The 18,321-nt window shown below is 37.1% G+C and overlaps 2 protein-coding genes across 2 annotated transcripts in view; both read right to left on the reverse strand.

The window, feature by feature from the left end:
• LOC103030810 (NACHT, LRR and PYD domains-containing protein 12-like) overlaps positions 1-18,321 on the reverse strand; it is a 300,969-nt gene that overhangs the window by 253,408 nt on the left and 29,240 nt on the right. The gene's annotated exons all lie outside the window — the stretch shown is intronic.
• LOC125784479 (scaffold attachment factor B2-like) lies at positions 1,933-4,667 on the reverse strand. The gene is made up of 4 exons (XM_049468217.1): positions 4,409-4,667; positions 3,444-3,537; positions 3,142-3,229; positions 1,933-3,044 (listed from the first exon to the last, which is right to left on the reverse strand). The coding sequence occupies exons 1-4, from the start codon at positions 4,551-4,553 to the stop codon at positions 2,511-2,513; spliced, it is 861 nt and encodes a 286-aa protein (XP_049324174.1). The 5' UTR covers positions 4,554-4,667; the 3' UTR covers positions 1,933-2,510.

Consider the following 18,321-nt stretch of genomic DNA (forward strand, 5'->3'; position numbering starts at 1 on the left):
CTCGGGTATGGAAATCATTTTTTGAACATTTGGGTGTACACGTGAGTCTCACTTCTGGGTTTCACCCCACTAGTAATGGTCAGTGTGAGAGAGTAAACCAAGAGTTGGGAAAGTTTCTAAGGTTATACTGTTTCAAGCATGCTTCTGAGTGGTCACAATATTTGATTTGGGCTGAAATAGCCCAAAACTCCTTAACTAACTCCACGTCTGGTCTCACTCCCTTTCAGTGCATTCTGGGTTATCAGCCTCCGTTAGCTCCGTGGACAGCGTCGTCCACTGAGATTCCCGCTGTTGACGACTGGATGAAGCGGAGTGAGCAGGTGTGGGAAGAGACGCATCAGCAGATCTCGGAGGTCTTACGGAAATATAAGGAGCAGTCCGACAGACACCGTGGTGCCACCCCCCAATACCAACCCGGAGACAGGGTGTGGTTGTCGACCCGGGACTTGAGGTTTGAGGGGGCCTGTAGGAAACTGCTGCCTAAGTATATTGGCCCATTTAAGGTGTTGTCTCAGGTTAACGAGGTGACTTATAAGATTGAGTTGCCAGCTCAGTACAGAGTGCATAACACTTTCCATGTTTCTCTGCTCAAGCCTCTTGTCCCAGGTCCGCTTGCTGAGGGTGTTCCAGATGACGTGCCGCCCGCGGCAGTGGAGGGGGAGGATTCGTCTACCTATGCGGTTCGAGAGGTGTTGGATTCACGCAGGCGTGGCGGTGTGCTCCAGTACCTCATAGACTGGGAGGGTTACGGCCCTGAGGAGCGTTGCTGGGTTGCCGCCGGTGACGTGCTGGATCCTGCTCTACTGGCCGAATTTCATGCCCGTCACCCTAGTAAGCCTGCTCCTAGACCCCGTGGGCGTCCCAAGCGCTCACTCTCTTCTTCGGCTCCGGTGCGTAGGGGTTCCCAGTCTCGCAACCCCCGCCTGCCCGTCACCTCTGAGGCTACGCCTGGTCCTCCCGCCGGTACTCCCTGCCCGTCGGGTGGACGTCGTCGTGGTCGTCCCCGTTCCGGCTCCGTTCCGACTCCCTTGGGGGGAGGTACTGTCACGTCTGGTGCTGTTAGCTCCTCTGTCCCTTCCACACCCAGCTCTAACGGAGGTTCTCAGGTTAACAACTACACTACCCAGAATGCACCACCCGCTGACATCACGCACTCACCTGATCACGTGACACCTCACCTGCTTCCACCAGGAAGCCCCGAATACTGATTACTGGCACTATAAAGGTGCACGCCAAACAGACTTCATCGCCGCGTATTGTAGGTTATCCTCGTACAAAGCGTTACTTATCTCTTGTCTCAGTTTACTTTGTGAATGACCTTGCTTTTTGTTTCTCGACGCCGATTCTTGCCTCTGCCTTTGATATTGGATTGTTTGTGTATGACCTGGACTGTGCTTTCACTACTGCCTCTTGGATTACCTCTGATACTGGATTGCTTGTGTATGAACTCTGGACTGTCTCTCGTTTATGGTATGGTTTTGTCTTCATTGCTCTGTCTACTGGTGATCACCCCTGTTTTTGTATCGACCCTGATTTCATCTGTTTATTATCATAATAAACACACTTTGTTTTTATCAGTATCTGCGCTTGTCTGCTATTCTGTTCTGACCATGACAAACAGATCCTAATAGATCCTAGTAATTTCTTGTTGTTTAGTTGTTCTACTCTTTTCCACTTTTGATTGTGGTTAAATAAAAAAATACACTTTCCCCACTTTCTGTTTCTTTTGCTAATCACCACACCAACATCAACACTTTTTCAATTAAGGGTACACTTTGAATTTTAAATTACCAACATGTTTGAACTTGAATAAGAAAACAATCATGTTTACTTATCTTTTAGGTATTTTAAATTTGATGTAGTTTTTTTTAGAGCTTAACTATTTGATCTTCTCAAATTAATGCACTTATTTAAACATTCAAAAAAATGACCTACATATGCATACATACCTGCACTACCAAGAGCATTTAAATGCTGCCCTGTTTCCTCAGAACTTTCCTCCCTTATTCTCTGCAGCAGATTGGAGCCATCTTTGGGGCAGTAAACAACCAAAAGGTACTGAATCAAACTGCTTGAGTTAGGTGAACTTGTCATTATTATTATTATTATTATTTTTTAAAGAAACTAAGTTTAGCTCATAATGGTGTCACAGTTACGGATAACACACCTGCAGTTACACCGGCCCATTGTGGAAAAGATTGGGCACCCCTGCCTTACAGTAACCATAAACTTAAATTGCTACTTTTAATTTAACTAAGAGTTAAAAGAAAGATATTTCTAAAGATAAAACACTTAAATTCACTTAATAGAGTTGTAAATTCCTAGTCCCTGAAAATGTCTTGCTTGTTTGGAATAAATACTACATTGTCAATTATAGACTGGGGTGAGTAAACTTTAAATGTCCTTCTTCACAGTTAGAATACTAACATTCTTCTATAATATGCAAATATAAACTGCCGTTTCTCAAGACACAATAATACCACTGGACGTGCAAACTGATTTTTAAATGTTTATTTTTTAACAAGAATCCCCAATATTTGCAAGAATCTTTCTTCCCTCTCTCTCTCCTCTCTATCTCTCCTTTCTTCCCTTATTCTCGCTTCTGTCTCTCTCCTTTCCTCTCTCTCTCTCTGGCCTCTCGATCTCTCCTTTCCTCTCTCTCTCGTCTCTTGCTCTCGCCTTTCCTCACGCTCAATTCTTTCCCTCTCTCTTCTTTCCTCTCTCTCCTCAGCCTCTTGCCATCGCCTCTCCTCTCTCTCTGCTGCCTCTCGCTCTCTCTCATTTTCCCTCTCTTCCATCTCCTTTAAAAAAACTATGAGGTCGGTCTCCCTCTGCCTTTTCCTGCCTGGGGTCTGGCTGTCTCCTGGCCTACAAGAGGGTGTTGAAGCTTCAGCAGCACCCTGGCCAGATGAGGCAATAAGGGTGGGTGGGCTAATTGATGGCCTCCCACCTATTGCCTCATCCATGGCGGTATACCATTTCCAGGATGCTGCTGTTAATTCACCACCCTCAGTACTCACCCCAGTAGGGGGGCACCTGAGTTCCTACAAAATTAATAACAGTAAAAAAGAAAATAACCTGTGTTACAATAAAATATTCACTAATATTGTTGTTGTATATCTTACAAAGAAAAATGTTTACCTTGTACTTTTGTTTTAGGTTCTCCCATTTCTTCTTTACGAAGACAGGGGTCACCTTCCCTTTAAATTTTTTCTCCAACACGAAGGCTCTATAAACATAATGCACACAACAATTATTACTACAGTCCACACACTGCTTTCAATAAGCAAACGTTTAATACTACAACATTACCACATACACTACAACACATTTAACAGACAATTGTGAGTGTACATTTTGTACAGTCAGTGTTGATTTAACATTGGGTAATTTGCTGTAAAACATATCTAAAGTTAGGTTAAATAAACAGTTAAGTTACTTACTCAAATCCTCGAACTGCTGCATTTCTTTTTCCGGTGAAGAGGGCCTCATTCGCCACCCTCCACCGGATCAGCTCCCTGGTGTCCTCATCACTCCCTGCAATATAAAACTTTAGCTTTAAATGGAATGGCAAATGTGACAATATTGTAGCAGGGTTACAACAATAATAAATATTTAGCATCAATTACCTCAAAGCAAGATTTATTTATTTTAAAAGTATAGTTTTGGCTTATTACTAGCTACTAAGGTGAACCACCAACTTCATCACAATTGTATGACAGCTAAGCTAGGCAGCCAAGATGTAAACTAAAATGAAAATGCTAAAATAGCCAGCTAGATTAGCCATTCAACTTCATTTAACATTACGTTATATAGCTAACTACCTAACTAGTTAAACAACGTAACCTGCAAACCACTTACAAGTACATTTGTAGCCAAATTAACTCAGCAATACTTTAAATTACAGAAAAACAGTTCAGGAAACTAGCTAACCTAGATACTTCAGAATGAGCCATTAAGCCACGTTGAACGGTGTGCTAGCGAGATTAATAGAGGTACTAAAACACAAAATTCAAAACTACATTCAGAAGAGAACAAACAAATCTAGTTAGTGTTAGCTAGCTAACACCAGCTGTAGCTAATCCCGCACGTTTAGCCCACACAAACGCTCAACTTACTCGACTCTGTGATCCTAGGTAACTGAAATAGCGCTACATTTCTTTACTAACAATACAACATTAAGCTAGCTAGGTTAGCTTGGCTGGCTAACTAGTTAGCGAGCGAGCTAGCATGACTATCTTAGCTCGTACTGACGGTAGCCTTAAACACTTGCAAGTTAGCGTTAGCGAAGTTAATAAATTAAAAATCAAATAAAATATGCGTATCATTCTTCACAAAATTACTCATAACGTTACTTTGGGTACTTAAGTGGTGATATTTTCTATTATTCCGATTACATTCTACTTACACTTGTAAAGACCCGCGTCACCGCTGTCCGCCATCTTCAACCTCTGCTTCGCTTCCGCCGCCCCCCTTGGAACTCTGGGAAATATGAGCGGGTGAAGTGTGCAGGGCTTGCATACTTCAAAATCTGTCCCAGTGCAGTACGTCATCCGGGAACTTTTTGCGTACCTAAACTCGCATACTGCGCATTCGGACACACTACCCCATCTCGCATACTGCTTTTGCGTACTGTTTAGTATGGAAGTATGCGATTTCGGACGCAGCCATAGGCTCTGGGAAAGGTGAAACATGATCTGCAGAGCAGGCTGGTGATTGGCTGGGTAACAGTCAGCTGATATTTCTGCTGTGGGATGAATGAGGTTGTGGGTGGATTTTTGTAGCTGGTGAAGTTCTTCAGACAGGCTACTCTCTAAATATCACTTCACTGTAACATTAGAAGAAGAAACATTATATCTTTATAGCTGTTCTGTTCTGATCTAAACTGTTTAAAATCTATAAATCATGGCCAGTTTCAAATCACTGTGTTCATGGACGTCCAACAACATTTACTGTTTCTTAGACAAGCTCGGCAAAAAAAGAGTTATTGTTTGTTTTACATATAAACACATATTATTTGTGTATTTGTCATATAGGATCTACTAAATATTGATTTATTCATCTGCCTAATTTAGTTTAAATAATTATTGAACACTTTCTGTAAACCCCATAACCTTCATGATACAATTAACTGATCCCCAAAACCAATGATTTATAAAAGAAAATCATAGAAATTATCAGGGGTGCCCAAACTTATATAACATATTAAGTGGTGAGCACCAGATAGTACATTAATTGGTCTGTACAGTGACTGCTACCTTGTGCTGTTCACATGTTCTGCAATCCTCCATCCATTTATGTTAGCTAGCTAAAACATTCCCCACTGAAATAAAGTAATCCTTAGCTAACCTAGCTAACATTAGCTAAAACATTCCCCACTAAAATAAAGTAGTTAACATTAGCTAACCTTAGCTAAAACATTCCCCACTGAAATAAAGTAGCTAACATTAGCTAACCTAGCTAACCTTAGCTAAAGCATTCCCCACTGAAATTAGGTAGTTAAAATTAGCCAACCTACCTAACGTTAGCTAAAACATTTCCCAATAAATAAAGTAGTTAACATTAGCTAAAGCAGCTAACGTTAGCTAAAACATTCCCCACTAAAATAAAGTACACATTAGCTAACGTGGCTAACATTAACTAAAATATTCCCCACTGAAAAAAGTAGTTAACATTGACTAACCTAGCTAAAACATTCCCAACTGAAATAAAGTAAACATTAGCTTACCTAGATAACATTAGCTACATTACCCACTGAAATAAAGTAGTTAACATTAGCTAACGTAGCTAAAATATTTCCCACTGAAATTAAGCAATTAATAATAGCTAACCTGGCTAACGTTAGCTAAAACATTCCCAACTGAAATAAAATAAACATTATCTTACCTAGATATTGTTAGCTAAAACATTCCCCACTGAAATAAAGTATTTAACAATAGCTAACCTTGCTAATGTTAGCTAAAATATTACCCACTAAAATAAGGTAGCTTACATTAGCTAACCCAACTTATGTTATCTAAAATGTTCCCCACTGAAATAAAGTATTTAAAATTACCTATCCTACCTAACATTACCTAAAATATTCCCCACTGAAATTAAGTAAACAAAGTAGATAACCCACCTTATCTAAAATATTCTCCATTAAAATAAACATTAGCAAACCTAGCTAAAGTTAGCTAAAACATTCCCCACTGAAATAAAGTAATTAACATAAGCTAATCTAGCACTTACTATCTGGTGCTCAACACTTACTATCTGGTGCTCACCACTTAGTATGTGGTGCTTCAGGGGCTGCATTTTATACAAATTTTTTTTGTACACCATCAACATCAGTACCCTGTGAAAGGGTTTTCTCAAAAGCAGGAGAAATTATTTGTACATGGCTGAATCGCCTCGGCCTAAAGATGTTAAAGCAGCTGATGTTTCTAAATTAAAACGTGTGATTTAACCTTGTTCAGTCTGTTGTTTCCAGTCTTACTAAAGTTGCCTGCAATTACTTTTTAAATCCCGCAGATGTCGCCATTAAGTGACACAGAAACACAGTTTCAACACAGTGTAAACACAGTTTGGGAAATGTGCCATAAAACCAACGTGGCCTTATCTGCCCATTACTAGTTGACTCATCGCCAACATTTTTAGAACATAGAAATTTTAACCTTAGAACTGGACATTTAGGTTAAAAATCTCTTAAGTAAAGTACTTACCTGGCTGAAAATGTCTATAGAAATGAGGGTGCCTTTCTCTTCCAGCTTACTCTCCATAAGTGGAGAGTAACAAAGGAAATATAATTATTTACTCTACTTAAGTAGGTTTTTGTGTATCTTTAATCAATATTATTATTATTTTTTCGTCTCACTTTTTACTCCACTACATTATTGAAAAAGTTCCTTTTGGCCAGTACTTGCCTCTGGCCCACAAGAATTAAAGCCTGTAGAGACAGAACTACTGCAGTAATCACGGTTCTGTTATTGGCTTCAGTTAAAAATGACTGAAAAGCAGATTTTATCATTTGAATAAAAACTCTAGGAACCTGACAGGTGATCCAGTCAGTAAAGAGGATCTGATAATTGCTGTTCAAAATTATGGATGTAATATAATGTCAATGACCTTAACCTAAATAAAACGTCTTGCATATAATTTCTATAATATAATTTCTATAATATAAATATTTGGACAGTGTCCTGCTATTAGTACCATTACAGTCTAAAACAAGGAATTTGCCATTATATTAGGACATGGTTCTTACCCAGTTTTAGGTTTGTTGGGTGTTTTGTGGACAGAAGCCTACATTTGTTTGTCCTCCTGTGGAAGGGCTTCAGCAGACTGGGTAACTTGGTAAGTCTGATGGTCTGTTTGTTCACCATGTCTGCTTTCTCCAACCAATAAAAATGCATCAATCAGTAAGTGTTTGTCAGATAAACATAAACCTGTATTCCTGAACCCTAATGCCAGACAAGGGCTATATATACGGGTATAATGCCACCAGTATTGAGCTGTGGAGCAGTGGAGGAACTGTGTTCTCCAGAATGATGGAGCTACATCATTGAGGACATACTGTATAAGCTGCAGTGGTGATCATCTAAGATCCTGAAATTCTATTATTCACTAATTTTGTCACAGCAGTGCTCCAAATTCTAGTAGAAAGCCTTTCTTTACATTAGAGAAAATAGAGATCAGGTGTAACAGTACTTGTGCTAGTATTGACCCACGCCCTTGACTGGGCAGAGAAGAAGAAAAGAGGGGGAGCGAACTCAGAGTATTTGGAATGGAGTTCTGGGCAGGTTCACTGTAAAGCGTGAAGCCGAAGCCCCCCTCTCATGAAGAGAAACATAAGAGAATAAAATTAAAGAAGGAGGAAGATGGGGAGGAGGTGGGTGCGAGGTTTGTTCAATGAGCAGGTAGAGAGGAAGTGACGGTTTAAATAGGGAAGGAAGTGGGATGAGTGAGGGAGTGGAACACTCCCAAAACTTAGTTATGATATGGGGCGATGGAGTGGGAAGACGGAGTGGGAAGACGGGGGCCATGGAGTGGGAAGACGGAGTGGGAAGACGGAGTGGGAAGACAGGGGCGATCGAGTGGGAAGAAGGAGTGGGAAGACGGCAGCAATTGGAGACGAGAAGAGTAGAAGATGAGTAAGGAGGCGAACAGTGTTGGGCACGTTACTTTGAAAAAGTAATTAGTTATAGTTACGGGTTATTAATACATTTATTGAAATTTGCTTTATTTATTTATTTGCCTTATACTTTATTTTCTGTATGATTTTGTTTAGCTTTATTGGTAGATTTACTTTTGAATTTCAATGTTAATTTTCTAAATTTAAATGTCTCTTTTTCTTTTTGGTTTAAATTCTGTGCACTTTAAGCTGATTTTTGATGATCAGATTGATATTTTATATTTCTGTATAAATAAAGAGAACGCCAGGTTTTGTACACGCTAACTTCTGTGTCCGTCTCTTGCTTTTAAGGGACACGGGCGTTTGTACCGTGCCCCAGGTTTCCCCCTAGGCCTGAGGCCGGTAACATAAACAGTAAGATTTGTTTAAGTAATTGAAGAAATATTAAAATTGCTACAAAACATCCGTCTTTTCAAGTCTGCTTAAGATCAAAACAGTACAAGTTAATGTTATTTAAGTTTTATGGGCCGTATTTTGGTATTTGTAGCTACTGCTGTTATGCTATATAAATAATCCTCATATTAGCCTGTATATTGATTTTATTCAGAAATCATCAGATTCCTTGGTGTAATAATATGAACAGGCATGTGTACCATCACCAATTCAAGCTTTAAATGTCTTCTCAAGGCATTTAAACTAGTGGTTTAATTTTAGTTAGCAAAAAAAAGTATAATTTTTTACATTCTACATTAAATGGTGGAGCAGGTACATGGTGCCTGTACTGTTTAAGGTGGAATGTTTTCAGCGTCTTGGAGAAACAAAAATAGTCGCCTAGCAACATAAAGGCTGACTAACTAACTAACTAACTTAATAAATAAATAAATGAATGGAAACTTTAAATGCCGTTGTCTTTAGGTTATTAAGTGGTCTAATATTAGTCAGCTAAAAAAGTTTTTTTCCATTCCACCTTAAATGTTGCAGCAGGTACATGGCACCTGAACTGCTGAGGTAATTTTAGTTTCATGTTGGTAAATAGCAGCCAAGCGAAATAACTACAAAACATCAGTCTCTTCAAGTCTGCTGAAGATCAAAACATTAAAAAATGTATATTAATGTAAAGTTTTGTGGGACATATTTTGGTATTTGCAACTACAACTGTTATGCTCTATTAATTATCCTCATGTTAGCCTGTATACTGATTTATTCAGAAATTGTCAGATTCCTTGGTGTAATTATATAAACAGGCCTGTGTAAAACTCTATTTACTGTTTCTGTAAAGCCTGTTAGTAATTGTTTACTATAGTGTGCATTATTATTTTTTTTATTATTATTCTGTAGGGAATTCAACAATACAAACAGTTCACAAAGTTTTAAAAATGCACCGATTAAAATTATGTTTTGACTATTTTAAGTACAAGATTACATAATTTAGACAGAGGAGCTCAGACCTGCTTATTAGCTCACTGTGATATGATTCACTATACTTATAGATTGAAATATTTTTTGGACGTTATTTCTTTGATACTATAACAGTTTAATTGCTATACTTTTAATTACTGGGATGGCCCTGATGAGAGCCAGTTTTATCTTTTGACAGTGTTTGCGGCTGCACTTGAGGATACTTTCAAAGATATTGAAGAATCTAAAATGTAATATAATAATAATATTCTGGTTTGTTTAACTTTTTTTAATATGTTTTTCTTAATTTGGATGACTCATACAGTTCCTGTGTTTTTGAATGTGCCAAATTGTATTTAGAAGGATTTGGGGGGTGTTGGAAGGACAATCTAGGACTTAAAAGTGCTGTTCAATAAAAAGCTAGAAACTTTAGCCATACACCAATTCATCTGGATCCACCAAACTGAACAGTTTTGTGGCCTAAAACAAAACCTCACTAAATTTGAAGCTGTTCTTTACATTGATTTATTCAGAAAATTATGCCTGCAAGAAGAGCACAGAAATTCAAGTGTATTGAAGTGTGCAGCCGAAAGCAGGACACATCACACACTGCTGTTCTCTATACAGTTGATGGCACCAAGTCATATGCAACACTGTCAGATGGTCTTTGTCATGATGGGCACGTAATAAAAAGTTATTTTTCCGTTCCACCTTAAATGGTGCAGCAGCTATATTCCGCGCCTGTACTGTTAAATTAAGGTGGAATGTCATTTCAGCGTTCATATCTGCCTCTTCAGCTCTGCCGCACTTTAAAACAGTAAAATAAATGTTAATAAAGCTATTTATTCCAGATTTTTGTTTTTGTTGCTTGGCCACGTAAAAAAAAATGACCATAACATTAGTGTATATATTGATTTATTCAGAAAACATCAACAGTCCTTGATGGAATAATATGAACAGGCTTGTGTGCTATCACAAATTCAAGCCTTAAATGCCTTTGTCTTCCAGTAACTAAGTGGTCCAATGTTTAGTTATTTTTCTGTTCCAGCAGGTATATGGCGCCTGTACCGTTTAAGGTGGAATGCAAGTTTAGCAGTCTCCAAGCAAAATATTTATTAAAACTCAAAATAGTTTTTTTTTTTTTTTTGCCATGTTAAAAGTATGAGCTATCTGAACAACAACTACTACACGTTATATTAATAATCCTTATATTTGCATATATATTGATTTATTTAGAAAACATCAGGTTTCTTTGTGTAATAATATGAACAGGCCTGTGTAAAACTCTATTTACTGTTTCTGTAAAGCCTGTTAGTGATTGTGTTTACTATAGTGTGCATTATTAACATTTTAGTTTTATTCTGTAGCGAAGCCCATCTAAAAACCTTGCTCTAATTGAAGGTAATGCTTTGCTTTGGGTGGACAGTAGATTACCAATGTTTTGTTTAAGTAATTGAAGAAATATTAAAATTAATGGAAACAAAATTAACTAAAAAAAGAGCCTGATAAATTCCACACACCTGGAGCCCATACTCAAAGAGCTTGGGGCAACCTGCCCTAATTAGTGATGGGCCCCTTTCACAATACAGGAACAAAGCAAATTTCTTCCTTATTAGTATTGTGCCTTTCCTTTCTGGATTCAAGTGTGTCACATGGAAATACTCAGAAAAGTACCTTGGTAAAGGGACCCCAGATGGCATTGCCATAAAAAGGGATGCAGATCTTTACGTTCAAAGAGGAGGTGAGCTGCAGAATCTGATGGAATTGTATGAGATGCTGCTCAAAAAAATCAGGGTCAACTATTACTTACCATTGGATGAGCAAAGAGCATTCAGAAATATGATGTAATGATTTCAGGCAAAGATACACCAGGTTTTGTCTTCAGAGGCTGCACAAATTAGTCATAGGGAGGTGTAGTGCTCAAGCACTTCTGAGCCTCCAATGGAAAAGATAGCCTTCAGGACTTAAGTGGAAAGTTTGTGATTGTAACCTATGAGGAGCTTTAATATGCAGGTCAGGTCCTTGAGGTTGTGGGAGAGGAAGTCCAGGTTAGTTCCATGCAGCAGTTGGGCGAAACATATCTTATTTTTATGGCCATAAACTCTACACATCATTTTCTACTATAAGAAAGATGTTCATGCTGTCATCTCAGAACCTGAGCCGGCAAAAATGCACTACTCAAAGTGGAGCTCAAAACAGCCAAGACTGGTCAAAGTTCAGAAATAGCTGGGGTTAAAAACCACATTCCCCACTTTCCAGATACTCATCAGCAGTGAGGTTAAGCATAATGAAATGTCTGTTTACAAGACCACAAAAGTCTATGCCACTTAAGAAGAATGAATAAATGATAAACGAAATATACTATATAGTTCTATTCAAAATAACTTGACGTTTAAACCTGGTTTATTCAGTTCTAAAATTAAATGTTCTTAACAAAGCAGTAAATGTCTGCTGCACTTAGAACACATTAGAACACTTTTGAATAACATATATTACATTGTGATAAGATTTTTGTAAAATCGATGAAACATTTGTGTTCATGACAATTTATTAAAATCTTGTTTAAATCTGTTTTATGGTATTTCTTGTTTATTGATCTCATCAAATAGTTTTTTTTAATAATATGAGGTCTTCATGCCATTTGGAGTGACCACTGCAACCAATAATAACAGTAACTGTATTCAATTTAAAATAAAATCTATTTTCTGTTGCTGAAATATTATATGAAACTGATACTGTATGCTTAAAGGTACATTCTGTAGGAACTGAGAATGAGTGTGTGAAATGGCTACAGCGGTCCAATTTCAAAACACCACAGAGAGTAGTCTGCCCCACCCCATCCCAGTCACGAAACTACCTTGGGTTGCCAAATTTAGCAGCCTGTATCTACACAAAGTTAAGAGTAGTAGAGGAGGCAGAGAACTTAGAGTACAAGCGAGAGGAGAAATACAGCAATTCCAAACTCTTCTATAACGCTAAATCACCCGTATTTAGCATTATATTGACTGTATTTTACACGAGGGAGTGCCGCGGTCGGTGGGGTTGGGTTGTGCCCCTGAGAAAGGTATAGCTGCAGCCTCGGAGACTGCAGTTTTAGGACTCTGCAGTTCTAGGACCCTATGTTTTTCGCAACACTGTCACCTAGCGAAGTGGTCGTTGACATGATGGATACAGTCGGAATGTAAGTTCGGAATGTGAAACAAGTTTTGTAGCCTAAATTTAATGTATTAAAATATTTAGATGTTTTGAATTAGAAATTTTTTACAGTGTCAAATGTTAATAAAATTTTGTGCCTATTTTAATAGTTGAATTTGGCTGGATTCTGTCAGAACCCTGTAAAGAACTCTTTTATGGGATTTACACCTTTTTACACAACTTTTTCCTTACCTATAATACTGAAATACAAGTAGGTTATGTTTGTACCTTCTTTAATATAAAAGCTGCATGTAAGTTTGAAGGGGGCTGCTTACTATTCTTAAAAAAAAAAATTAATTTAAAGGGAACAATAGTTATGCCTCATTTTAAATGGTGCCGTCTGTTTACCATTTTTTTTATAAAAATTGAAAATTGTAAATCGTAATCAGAATTGAGAATTGCTTATATATATAAAGAATAGAGATTTTTTTACAATATCGCCCAGCTCTAATAGACACTAGACTAGTTTGAAGTTCCAAAAAGATTTCAAAAAGTAGTTTCCATTTCAGATATCAAATACATATTATAGCCCCAAATCTTCCTTGTGTCTCTGATATGTGGTTGGGATTTCTAAGACAAAGTAATATTTGGGTGAAATAAACTTTAAAAAGTGTAAGTAGTTAGCTGAATTAGTAATATTAGGATAAAATAAGCCTTTAAATCTGTAAGTAGTTATCTGAATAGGTAATATTTGGGTGACATAAGCCTTTAAATCTGTAAGTAGTTAGCTAAAATCTCAAACTCACTGCCAATATTCAGTCTTGTTTTATTCCTTCTTTGGTCACTGAGCTTTTTTGAGACGTGTGATCCTTAGAACGTTACCAGTGGATTATATTTATTTATATAAAACACTTAAATAAGTAATAGTTCGACACTCTAAGAAATATAAGTACAGATTTGTACTTAAAAGAGTACAAAGCTTGTCGCTGGGGCTGTACCTTATATTGAGGCACAAAAAAGTACCTTTCAGTGAAAGTCCTTTTTTGTACCCATGGGTTTTGTGGCAGTAAAGATCATAAAGATTATAAACATTATCATCAACTAAATATGGCTCAAAAACTTGATGATACAAAATTGTCTGGCTTTCAAATAAAAAATGTGCAATTTAAATATATATTGTTCATTAGTACAGTGATGCAGAATACTGAATGTACCCTTTGGCTGGTTAAATGGTACAAATTTGTACTTATTGCTGTTAGAAATGACTTTGTACTTCAGAGGGAACAAATCTGACCCTGTAAAGACCAATATTGTACCTTTGAGGGTACAATTATAAAGAGTGTACCTTCGAGTACAAAAAAGTACTCATATCGTACCTCTGTTTTTTAGAGTGCACCTGGGGAATTTCACCTCAGGAAATATGTTTCAAGTACACCTTTACAGCACACGGGTTCAATTGAGAGGAAGAGATTCAAGAGACATGAAATGGAGTTCAGTTAACTGCTTTACTGGAAGTTTTAAAAATGACAAATACATTAAAATAATCAACACTTTAATCATCTTTTTTATATAAAAGAAATATGCTCAGTGATTACTTTAATAATCAAAACCAAATAAAGGTTTACTGGCTGGCAAATTCTTTCAAAATGTTACCATCAACTGTCAGTTTAAATTATGCACACATGGGCTATTTAGGCTAGGTTCACAGTTGAGAATACACAAATCACACACATTTAACAAACAACAATTAACAAAATCCAAACAAAAATAAAGAAAAGAGAAACAAAATGAATAATTCAACCTCAAAGGCTAAATGCAGAGTTAGAGCAGTCAATTATAAAATCTTAAATCGAAATAAACACAAGGTATAGGCAAAACAGCCTAGGCCAAACACCAGCAGACGATAGGGAAGAAAGTGTGCTCAATGCTATTTAGACACAGTCAATGGGGCACTTCAATGGGACACCTAAACACAAAACAAATTATTTAAATAAGAAAAGTATTTATTTTAGATAATGGAGCATTAACACCCCAGCTAAGCCAGAAGGAAAAAGAGGAAAGAAAGACAAAAATAAATATGTTAACCAGAGGCAAGTGAGAGTTCATCACAAATTCTTACAGTTCTTTTACATTTCTCGTTTTTAGCTATTCTAACTGATTTCAAAAATAAGGTAAAGTCCAGCAAAAAAACATCAAATTTTGGTATTGAGGACAAGCATTTGCATCGGTGAATGTAGTGTTTCCTTAACAAATAGAAAATATTAATGATATACTCTATATCTAGCTCGACGTGTGAAAAAAAACGAATTATATCTCCAAGGTTAAGTTTCACAGACATGTTGGCTTTCTTCAAAAAGAAAGAGGCAAAGTCTCACCAGAACTTAGAAACGATGGAACAATAGAAGAAAAGATGTGATACTGATTCACAATCCGAATGACAAAATGAACATTCAACATCTATAGCTTTAAATTTTGCAATTCTCTCATTCGTAGGATATATATTGTGAAGTATTTTCAAATGTACTTCTCTAGCTTTATTGGGGATACAAAATTTATAAGGTAAAAGCCATGCTTTTTTCCAATTTATATCTGGGATCCATTGGCGTAGGAACCGAAACAGGTGGATTTGTCCCCCCCAAAAATGAAATAGTTTCGCTCAGCTCAGTCGTACTGTTAATGAAGAGACCGACCGCTAAGCGCTGGGAAACCAATCACGGTGCCGGTTCAGGGAGAAAGTCCCGCCTTTCAGGAGAAACAGCCAATCAGCTCGCTGGTCTTGCGAGAAGAGTTAGCGTGCTGGTGGAGGAGAAGCCCCTCCCCCTCGCTGTGAGATTTAGAAGCGGTGTCCAGCATCAGCTGGTGTTGAAGTAAATCTGGATATACGGCGATTTTTCTAAGAGGTAACGGAGTTTACCATGTGGCCTGTGTTGAGATTATTTCTGATAGCTGGTTAAAAAGACTCCTCTCCAAATCAAAACACACAGATTAAACCCACCGTGTGATAATAAACTGCAGCTGTGTTAAGCAGTTAGCTTAACTTTGGAATTAGCTAGACAGGGAGTCAAGGCTTAAAAAAAAACATAAATGTTATGTTCAGCTTGCCCTGATATGCCTGATCAGCTAATCACTATTTCATTTTCAAATTGTGTTTATTAATTTAGGATTGCAGGACTTACTGTAAGCTATATAGTAAACGAAAAAAATAGTTAGCTAGAAGCCAGATGTAGTGGATAGTCAGAATTTAGTACAGTACTTTATGTTGGTAGTTTAAAGCAGTTACTTAACCCTGATCTCTGCCCTAAAATTGTGTGTTTTCTACCAGATCCAACTGATTAGCTAATAAACAGTCCTTTACTGAGTTTACCTGTTTAAATCCTTTTCATTATGTATGTCAGCAGTGTATTAGACACATCATACCTCCACTTACTTTATTAAGTGACTTTAAAGCAGAGTAGGCAGTGGGGATATGCAGTAGAATGTGTAGGAACAGGGTTGAGAAACACTGCTCTAACCTGACTTCTGTTTATTTGTAGTTCACAGTAAGACTAAATCCTGAGTAAATAGAGGGATTCCAGGTGAATCCAAATGTTTTTTTCTTTAGTCTAATATTTATATTAACTTCTGTCAAAAATCTCTATGAAACGTAGTTACATTCTTTTTTCAAAAAAGGACACCATCATAAGAAGTGCTTTCAGTAGAAACAACTAAAAGCACAGATGATAACTGATCAGTTTTTGTCATATATGTATATAATTCAGACATTTCACGCATATTTGTTTAAATGTAATGTGGAGTAACATGGTGGTTGTAAAGTCACCTTTACTTGGATGTAACTAATAATAAACAGAGTACAGAAAAAAGGGATTATTTGTGATTAAAAGTAATTCCTTAAATGTTGTTCTAAGAAACTATATGGGCTTTGGTGCATTAGCAAAAGTGTCCCCCCCAATATCAAACCCGCTCCTACGCCCTTGCTGGGATCATAGTATTCCAAAAAAATTCCCTCTAGGTGTAATATATTTCCTTGAATGAAATATACTCATTATTGATTTATTAGTGCATTTTATGTCAAAAATACAGACATTGCCTACTAAAAATTGATGTTCCTCTTTCCTGACCTTTTTATATGAGATGTGACTTTTCATAAGATGAACAAGACCGTTTGGGATCGCTTTTATAACCGAATTGAATTCTTTCTAAACTACAGGGAAACAGTATTTATCCATAAAATTACAGTAAGTATAAAGGTTCCCCTTTTCATCAAATAAATCGAGCAGATACTCAATAACTTTTCTGTGCCAGTTCTCAAGATAAAGTGATTTACATCTTGTCAGGATTGATTCATTATTCCATAACTTTGCTTTGTGAGGGGAGAAGTTGTGTACAAAGCAAAGCTTCCATGCTAAAAGAGCCTGCTCATGAAACTTTGAGAGTTTTACAGGAATTTTGGTGGGAGAGAAATTGCAAGAAAGAAGAAATTCTAAACCCCCTACATTTTTAAATATATTGTGAGGGATAAAAAACCATATTGAATCAGGTGACTCAATACATCTTTTAACCCAGTTGACTTTAAAGGTATTATTCACATCAAGAAAATCTAGCATTTCCAATCCTCCACTAGCTTTCCCTGCGCATACTACAGCCTTTTTTAAGTGATGATGCCCATTTTTCAAAAAAAAAAAAAAAATTAATTTGTTTATCTGTTTACAGGTGGAATCCTGCAAAATTCTTTTCCTGTCTGACCTGAATCGTTTTGGATATGTAGATTCCTAAATATTTAACTTCATCTTTGACAGGAACATTCTCAAATGATTTTTCAGCGTTATCATACAAGCAGAGAATTTCACACTTGGGTATACTTAACTTTAACCCTGATGCCTTTGAAAACAAATCAATAATTTTCAAAGCATTGGCAATATAATCTTTACTATGCAAAAAAATTGTTGTATCATCTGCAAGTTGTGAGACACGTAACTCCTTTCCAAATATTGATAATCCTTTAAGTTCCAGACTGTTTCTAATAGCTAGGGAAAGTAGTTCAACTACTGTCAGGAAAAGAAAGGGCGATATTCCACAACCTTGTCGAACCCCTCGATTAATATTAAATCTAGGGGAAGTATTGGGTACTAAAATAACCGAACTGTTAATATCCGTATAAAACATTTTAACAATGTTAATAAATTTTTCCGAGAAACCAAATTGTTTTAAGGTTGAAAACAAAAAAATCATGTTCGATAGTGTCAAATGCTTTGTAGAAATCTAAAAATAGAATGATAGCCTCTGAATCAATCAAGTGTGCATAGTCTATAACACATGTGTCAAACACAAGGCCCGCGGGCCAAATGTGGCCCGCCACGTCCTTTTATGTGGCCCGCGAGAGCTTGTAAGATCTTAGTGTCTATAATAAATGGATCAGAAGCGTGCTTTGACCAAAAACTACATTTCCCACAATGCTTGTCGATTGTATTACCCGCGAAGTTACGGCTTACTGCCACTACACGGCAGTGTAGTCATTGATGTGGAAACCCTGCCGGAGGGAAGGCGTAACTTCGCGGGTGAAATGTTTATCCCATAATGTCCAGAAAAAGAGAAGCTGATTCAGACGGACGGCTGTGCTTCAAGGCGAAAGAATGGTATGCCTTTTATGTTACGAAGAGTGTTACTGACCAAAATAA

The sequence above is a fragment of the Astyanax mexicanus genome, chromosome 1, assembly GCF_023375975.1.
Source record: "Astyanax mexicanus isolate ESR-SI-001 chromosome 1, AstMex3_surface, whole genome shotgun sequence".
Classification (NCBI taxonomy): Eukaryota; Metazoa; Chordata; class Actinopteri; order Characiformes; family Acestrorhamphidae; genus Astyanax; species Astyanax mexicanus.

Coding starts and splice junctions, on each gene's coding strand:
- LOC125784479 (XM_049468217.1), bottom strand. CDS start 4,553: ATGACGTACTGCACTGGGACAGATTTTGAAGTATGCAAGCCCTGCACA. Junction 3,538..4,408: donor TGACGCGGGTCTTTACAAGT/GTAAGTAGAATG, acceptor TTTATATTGCAG/GGAGTGATGAGGACACCAGG. Junction 3,045..3,141: donor ACCTAAAACAAAAGTACAAG/GTAAACATTTTT, acceptor TTAATTTTGTAG/GAACTCAGGTGCCCCCCTAC.